Source organism: Tribolium castaneum, chromosome 1 (assembly GCF_031307605.1).
Source record: "Tribolium castaneum strain GA2 chromosome 1, icTriCast1.1, whole genome shotgun sequence".
Taxonomy (NCBI): Eukaryota; Metazoa; Arthropoda; class Insecta; order Coleoptera; family Tenebrionidae; genus Tribolium; species Tribolium castaneum.
Window position 1 is genome coordinate 15,295,832 of NC_087394.1, and position 8,981 is coordinate 15,304,812.

The 8,981-nt window shown below is 30.6% G+C and overlaps 1 protein-coding gene across 3 annotated transcripts in view; it reads right to left on the bottom strand.

Annotated features, from left to right (window-relative positions):
* Zip48C (Zinc/iron regulated transporter-related protein 48C) overlaps positions 1-8,981 on the bottom strand; it is a 58,382-nt gene extending 49,401 nt beyond the window's left edge. The window contains exons 1-4 of one of the 3 annotated variants that reach the window (XM_965924.5): positions 8,593-8,981; positions 8,305-8,539; positions 2,785-2,916; positions 2,510-2,726 (exon numbers count right to left, since the gene is read on the bottom strand). In XM_965924.5, the coding sequence (XP_971017.2) occupies positions 2,510-2,726; positions 2,785-2,916; positions 8,305-8,539; positions 8,593-8,700 (692 nt within the window). In that variant the 5' untranslated portion in view covers positions 8,701-8,981. Of the gene's footprint in view, positions 1-2,509; positions 2,730-2,784; positions 2,917-8,304; positions 8,540-8,592 lie in introns of all 3 variants that reach the window. The other 2 variants (XM_008193042.3, XM_008193041.3) reach the window with 2 other exon arrangements.

Consider the following 8,981-nt stretch of genomic DNA (forward strand, 5'->3'; position numbering starts at 1 on the left):
ATTTAATATGTCGGTTTACAGAAAAGAAATTAAATTACATTTGAAGTAAGGTCTTTTGTGGAATATCAAATTATTTAATAACAATTTAATGTTCTATAATACGGTCCTCACTCAGCTGTTAGATTATTAATAATTCGGTTATGTTCGGCAAACCAGGCACTTGCACTTTTATTAACAATTAATAGAAAAAAAGAAATGAAACAACATAAGCAACTTAATCTTAGTTAAAACTTATTTAGCACAATTTATTTAACTTATTATTAGCAAACTATTCTCAGAACCTTCTGACTCATTTCCAGGTAATTGGCAAATTTTTCGAATTACAAGTAGTTTAAAAAATCCCCAGAATTTGTTACCAACACAAAACAGTAAATTACTCATAAAGTGATCATACAGTACCACCAATAAAAAAATTGTTTTAATATTCCCTTTCTTTTAAGAATAACGTTCCCTACATTTTTTTCTCAGAACCAACATTAATTTATTAATATTAGTTGTTTCAAAACTATAGAAACGCAAATTAGAATTGCTGTTATAAATTAATCATGCATTTAATAATATTAGCTAATGTAATTTATACATTCAATGAGAGATCTAATCATTAATAACTATTTACAATCTAATCAATCTTATTTAAAAAATATTTCGGTAAAATGCGACGTTGGCGTTTTTATAGTTTTGAAACAGCTAATAAAAAACAACAATATTATGTAATTTTTTAAAAGAATATATGTGGCTGCGAAAGCCAAATATGCTGATAATAAAAGTATGCCAGCCAAACTCAATATAGGGTAATTCACAGAACATAATAACAGAATTCATGTAGCATTTATAAAAAATTAGAATAAAAATAATAGGTATAGGGTACCATGGTTTTCTGTTAAAAAAAATTTTAAAAACTAATGGTAGTTTCATCGAGAATTTGATCAGGCTAATTATTTCACGTAAAGACTTCAAGCTTTTTCAAAATTACGGATACAGTCACAATAAAAAAAAATGACACCCGTAAAACCGCAGCCACAAATCTTTTTGATACAATACGGTTAATGTGAACGCTTGACTAGTGTATAAACTAACTAGATATTGTATAAACTCGCTGGACGATTTGTAAACTAACCCGTTTGTCGAAATTTGTGACCTAAAAATTTTTAGTCGCATTTTTGCTGTCGGGTCGGGTTGGAAGGGGTGTCATTGTTTTAGATCGTGACTGTACATCAGTTGGAGAAATTGTTTATAAACTGATTATACAAATATGAAAATAGTCGCAGGCCCTCATTATTAGAAACTGCAAATTTTCAATAACAAAATAATTTAAAAAAAATGTTTAGGTTTAAAAATTGAGATTTAGAAATTAGACACCGAGAATTAATTACTTGGAGGCAAAACAAAATAAAATAACTCAGTTTTTTATAGGTACCCAAAAATTTGATACGGTGGAATAAAAATGAAGACGCTTCTAGACCCCAAACTCTTTCAGATTAGTAAGTTAAATTCAACTAGTTCACTAATTGCCGAAAAAAGGGCAAACCCGTTGAGCATCAAATTCTTAATAAAATCACAGAAACGGAGGACTAAAATTATCACAACAAATTTTAAAAAAAATAAGAAATTAAAAATGACATTAATACGCCCCGAATACGGTTAAAAAACAAGAACAGTATAGGAAGGAAAGTGCTAGAGAACTAAATCTCCTACAGAAAAGGCCATATCTCTATCTTTAACGCCAAAAGTTTTTTTAATGTAGCAGGAAATATATTATCTGTTTCAAAACTATAAAAACGTCAACGTCGCATTTTACCAAACTCTTTTCTTAAATAAGGTTGATAAAAATGTAAAATAGATCTCTCATTGAAACTATAAATTACTGTAGCTATTATTTTTTGAAGTGCATGAATAATTTTTAACAGCTCATTTTGAGAAACGGTGGTGTTTTTATAGTTTCGAAACAGCTAATAGTTTTATATAAAATTTGTACAATTTATCTCTTACTACTGACAATTTAATTCTGTCTGCCCGTAATTTTTTGTTTGACTGTTTGACTTGTACACAGTACACATCATTATTTAAATAATAACAGTTATTTATTTCTATTAAGACGGTCTAGGAACAACAACGCTCTCTGTTAAAACTACAACAGCTTCTAATGTATGCTACTAAAAATCTTCTTGAAATCACAATTTGTTAGAAGTTTTCAAAAATACCTACTATCGCATGATAATAGTTAGTGTTTATTCACACGTTGCTTACTTTTGTATTTTTGCATTGGTGTAAAAAATCAGTAAGTGGTTTTCCTAATTTTAAAGGTTTGTCAAAAATGTCTTATGTTTGAAAAAAATGTCCAAGCCAAATCTCTGTTTTTAATTATACCTGTTACCTTTCTCTTTACGACAAAATATGAAAGAAAATATTATTAATAAAATGTTATTAAAAAAATATTAGCCATTTCATGTTAAAATAAAAGGATATTAATATTATCAGCACTCCAAAAATTAACACAAAAATTACTAACCTGGCACTTTCGAAGGTCGCCGATGTGGAGCTTCCTATCGCCCCAAACCCAACCCCCACAGCCAGTCCTTCAGGAACATTATGGACCGTGATTGCAATAACTAAAAGCATGATTCGTTTCCAATGTCCATGTTGGATTTCTTCAATGTTGGAAACGTCTTCAAAACTCTGTGTACGAACTATTTCTTCACTTTGCCCATTCATTTTATCAGATTTACCTACTACAAGGTCAATATTACATTAAAACCCAGAAAAAAAAACAGAAACAGAACAAACCCCTTCTGCGTTGATGGACTGTGCCTCCAATGTCAGAAAAACCGTCAATTGCAGTTGAATCTGGCGATGAGATATGCGAGTTTGGTCTGGAGACCTCGCGCCTGTCTTTCCGAGTGCTTGTAGCATGCAGTGCTGCCAACAACAAATTTAATCTATTAATGATTTTTATTCATAATCAAAATTTTGTGATAGTTATTAAAATAGTGTGTAAACCTCGGTGCTAATATGTTACTGCCGCTCAGGCTTCGTCCTCAGAACTGCGCTAGATTCTTTACAACGCCTACGTGAAAAAAATGTTTCTGTTTAATTTTTGTTCAAGTAAACAACATATCATGGCACGAATTGTTTTAATATTGATTGTTCCCATAAGCTGATTCACGTAAGATATCAAGACTTATATAAGCTTTTTCAAAACTAAACAGAGTGATTCTTAAAAAGACCGACAAACTTCTACCCATGGTAGTATCAAATGAGTTCATGCTGGAAAAGATAGTAAAAAAATTCTTAGAATCACAATTTTCGAACTAAAAATATTTAAATTTATGTTGGAGATCAAGCGTACGCCACTGATATGCTCTTATGTAGTATTAGCACAGTTAGTAGAAAGCATGATATTCATTTGATGACAATGTACTTGATCAATGCAACAATGATCGCTGTGTATTACCGATATTCATGATGAAAACGAGCACATTTTGTTCTAATACAACTAATTTAAACTCATGAGCGCCGTAAGTGGGATGGATAAAAGAGACTTCTACCCCTACGAAATAAAAGCGTAAATGTGCTGCAACTCGTCTCAACTTGTCCTTGGAAAGCTGTGATAAAATTGTTTCGGTCTATTTAAGAATCACCCTGTAGAAATGCTAACGTCGCATTTTCTCTAAAAATTCGTTGAAATAAATTATTCATGCATTTCAAAAAATGAATAGCTAATGTAATTTATAGTTTCAACGACATATCAATCATTAATAACTATTAATTTATTATTTTATTATTATTTATTTTATTATTTATTATTATTATTATTTTACATTTTTATCAACCTTATTTAAAAAAATAATACGGTTAAATGCGACGTTGGTATTTCTATACTTTTGAAACAGCTAATAAAAACTTACAAAAATACAGTGTGGTTCTTAAATAGACCGACAAATTTTACCTATGGTGGTCTCAAAAAAATTATATATGATAGAAAAAATATGTAGTAAATAAAAACTCTGTATATTTTTTTAAAGTTATAGGCATTCGAAATTAAGGGTACAGTACACCTCTGATGTGCTCTAATGTGCTCGTAAGTAATCATTTTAGTTGCAATCAAATTATAAATCAAAATTTAATTAATTTTAAATGGCAATTTCATGTGGATTAGTGTAATTCTAAAATAAATTTTAATTTCGCTTTCTACAAACCGACCCTAAAAATTCCAGAAAAGAAGATATAATATGAAGAAGTTACTAGTATATTAAAAAACAAGGTTCATAAGACCAGTCATGAAGCACGAATTTAGTTTCAAAAAGTAGTGGCGTCAGTCACGAATTTTGTGAAAGAATGAGTGTTTCAAGATCTTGAAAAACTAGTTTTTTTTAATTTTTTTTGGTATTTTTTTGTAATTTGCTTCCTTTTTGCCGTTTTTAAACAAAAATTGTTATTTTAGTCGATTTAGGGATTTTGGTGAGACGGTTGGTAATGTCTCAGTTTTGAAAGTAAAAAATTGATTTAAAGTTTTGCTTTATCAAAATTTTGGCAAAAAAAACAAGAGTATGGACGCTAATAGAGGTAATCTTGCAAAAACGTCGAACGTCCCCAGAAATTTGTCAAATTAGCAAAAATACGGTCCCGAATTTACTTCTTACCAACCTCAAAATTTTTGTAAAATGCTCCGTCAAATAATAAATATAATGACGTTGCGTGCTTTAATATGCGTATTAAAGCATCAAAATGGCGGCAAATTACAAATAACTTAAAAATTTCAAATGGAACAGCCTATTTTTCACTCGATTTTTCATTTTTGCATATAAAAGACTTCTAAACTATTAAGTGTCACTAAAAAGATTATTACCTATTGTTTCAGTGGTCGAAAAATGAAATTTTCAGCAAATAATAACTATAATGTGACGCTTAAGCCATTATTTGTAATTTATTACAGAAAAATAACTCAAATTTTAACACATATTTATGGCGTATATTTAATTTCTGTATAAACTGCAACAAATTTCCAAAATAAAACGAAAAGTTCAAGTATAAGTTAGTACTGCCTTTATCTGTCGTTTTATCTTGTTTTTCAGAGTTGCAATTATTTCGCAAAATTTCTCAAAGATCAGCCATAAACTCACGAAATTTGATCAAAACTGTTTTGTTTTTTCGGGTGTTTTAGCACATTTTCAGTCCGAAACGATGTTCGTAGTGAGATTTCATCAAAAATTTACCGAAAGTTAGTTCAAAATTGAGCAAGTTTGTGAATTTTTCGAGCATTGAAAATCAATAAGACTGAAAATCAATAAATTGGATCAAAAATGATACTACACACACCAAAAAGTGTGTATTAGTAACTTTCTGATTAATGATGCAATAATCGTGTATTACGTACTGTAAACTGTAAGTGCATTTTTTTGGTCGACAATGCGATATTGGGAAACCGAGGGTACCGAGCGTTCGAGACCAAAAAAAAGAGAACTTATAGTTTGAGGTTAGTAAGCTATTTTTTACAATACCTGCACAGATAAGAAAAAGTAAAACATAAAGTAACACAATAAACCTCAGATTGTTGTCAAATTAAAAATTTGTGTGGCGTATGTTTCGTGTTAGGGATACAAAACAAAAAAAAAACATCTCTTCAAATGGCATACGTTAAGTAATACTTACAGCCCACGGACTGTACGTAAAATATTATTGGGGGGTAACTATGTAAACTTGCCAGTGACTAAAAAGTGTCGCTTATTATGAATGATATTTGTTAGTGAGTGATGACTTACAGGTTTTGCTAAAATGAAATTTTTTGCATTTTTTAAACGAATTGTTATTCATTAGCGTATATTAAAAAAAAAGTCACAAAATCAAGATAAAAACAACAGTTTTTATTTTTGTTTTTTTCATTTATTGGTAATTTGTAAACAAACTCATTTTCATGGAATCTCTGAAATTTACGCTAATAAATGACAATTCATTTTAAAAAATGCCAAAAAGTCATTTTTACGACATCATTATTCAGAAAAATTATTAATATCTCTAGACTTTTCTGGTGTGTGTATTTTTGCGTTATCTTGTGCCGTTTTTAATCCAAGAACGTAAAATTCCAACAAACATTTTACACAACATCTCCGAATTACTTCAAAAATTGTAATTTTTTCCTTTTAAACATTCAGTTTGTGCAAAGATTAAAAAATCAAAACAATGAATCAAAAGTAGCCTTATTTCGAGCAGTTTCTCGTCCAAAAACGAAATAATTTTGCAAATTTTCAATAAAAATAAAGCAAAAAATCGCCAAATTGAACCGAAAACGTTGTTAATTAAAAGCTTGTATTTAACTTGCTCTGTTGTCTGTCTGTCTGTTTTCAAGTAATAAGTGAAATGGTTGAATTTGAATAGATTTGAAACCGTTTGGAACCAAAACAGTGTAAGTAATGCGCTTTGATTTTTATTCTAATTTTTTTGATACAAACAATATTGAGTTATTTTGTTTCTCATTTCGCATTCTAATATTTGGTTCTTTATAACCAGATTTTACATAAAGACGGATCATTAATTTTTAAAACTTCGTCTAAATTTTAATTCTGATGTAACTAAGGTTGCAATTTTTTTCATAATTTTAATGGAAAATAAATAAAATTTTAGAAGTACAAGTACTAATTGAAAAGAATTGGAAAAATTAATCATAGCTTAATCAAAAATTTTCTTGGTGTTTTTTTACATTTTTTATTATTATTATTATTATTTTAACTTGCTTTGTTTCTGTCTGTCTGTTATATTTTTGGAGCCAAATTTGAAAGGGTCTCCGTTGTCCCAATGAAATGAGATTTTGCATACTTATTTAATCTGCGTAACAATGCAATCCTATGTGGTTAAATACCTCCTAAAGGAGATAAATGGGGTTTTAAACTTTAAGGTTATGTTTACAAATGAGTTTTCGATGTGTACATACTGTAACTTATACCAACATTAACAGTATGTTGGTCATTAGGAAATACATTAATACCTAATCATTTTCTTTACGTTTTGTTACAAACAAATGTTAACAGCTGTTTTCTATCACATACCACTAAACAAGTTTGCACAAATCAGCAAAATAATGGTAATAATACGGCGAAATTAAATCTCAGAGAAAATGACGATTAGAATAAATAAAGACTAGAAAGCAATAAATAAAAAAATAATGTTTTTTTTTTGGAAAAAAGCTTTTATGTAAAAGATGCACTAAAAAGTAAAAAATAATGTTTTTCTATAAAAAGACAATATTTTTGCTTACAAATTAGATTTTAAAATTTATAAAAGCTTTGGGGAACGGTCATAAGCTCATAAGTCATAACAATACGACATTACAGAATTACTTTCTTAAATTGAACACTGTTCCCAAAGCTTTTATAAATTTTAAAATCCTGATTTGTATGCAAAAATACTCTCCTCTGATAGAAAAACATTATTTTTCATTTTATGAGCGAGGCTATTTTTTCGGACAAACATTCGATTAATTTACGAAATTTTCTCAAAAAATACAATCTATAAATTAATCGTAGTAGGTATTAAAAGTTTGCCGCTTCTTTTCAGGAAAAACGAACAATGTTAGTATTTGAAAAATTTGGTTTTACTGGTTGCTTGAGTAGATAAAAATTGGTACTTTTCAGAAATTTCATAAATTACAAATGAATTCCAGAACCACCTGAGATCCTACACTCTTTTATAAACAGTCCGTATAATTACCTATTGCCTAAACACCCATTCCAAACAAAAACAAAGTTTTTGCGAAATTTTATTAAACAGAGATTAGAACTGTGAAGTCAGTGAATTACGAAAAAATTAACATTTTTTTTCTCACCTTTGAGCACCTTATCAAGTCAGAAAGGTAATTAAGTTACCTACTATTTAAAAATTAATTAGATTAAATTTCATTTTTTCTATTAACTGTTTCTCTTCATGAGTTTGGAAGCCTTCACCACACCGTGACATTTTCTTTCAATTTTCTCCTCTCGGATTCGGAGGAGTCATGATTTTTAACAATTTTTTTGGGTACGTAATAATTATCTAAATCAGAAAAGTTCCTAAGGGCTCATAAGCTCAACTTTTGTACGTTGTCGAACGAAAAAAGTAATTCGATACTACTTTCAAAATTAATTGTATTAATTTTTTTCTTTTTATTTATTATTTTTCATGACTTTAGAAGCCTTCTCCCCATTGAGCTTTACTTATGTTCCGCTTTAAAACTTGTAATATTTTTGATAAAACTTTTATGGCGCCTCCTTGATTCGCAGCCCTTGTTATCAACAAGCATACTGAGCACCTCAATTGTAATACAGTTGTTATTACCAAGCATCATGTTCGGCGAGTGTACCCCCAGGACTGATATGAGCACGTCAGCCCCGTAGACAAACAGGGCTCCTAGGAGAAACCCCAAGGCCACCGGTGCGAAAGCATACTCCCCATTTTCGCCATAAATTTTCGATTGCTCTGCCATTTCGATAGCTGGAGACAGCAGAGACCAGTAGGAGGCCGCTGTCATGACCCCTGCAGCGAACCCCAAACTGGCATCCAGGAGCTTCCGCTACAAGTTGTGTATTTAGGTTTGTTGTTTTGCTTTTGAGGTTATGTTCTAACCTGCGAGCCTCTGATGATGATGACGAGGGCAGCCCCCGCTGCTGTAAGGCCCCATGTGAACAACGTGCCCAGAAAGGCTTGCATAACCGGTCCATGGCCCTGTATCATTTTGGCGGTTTTAACACTTGCATGCTCATAAACACAACATTTCGCGGACGGACACGGACTACCACAAGGCTGTCTCGGGTAGTTCCAATAACACAACTTCTTGAAGATTACAATCTCCCAAACTATTTGCTTGCACAGGCGCTGTGTCGATGGGTTTGTTTTTATCGGGTTAATGGGTAGGTAAATCGACTTATTTTTCTAATTGCTTTGCTAGAAATACTAAACAGGACAACAGGTGCAATACAATACGTGTCGGAGTAAAAACACACTTAACAATAAGT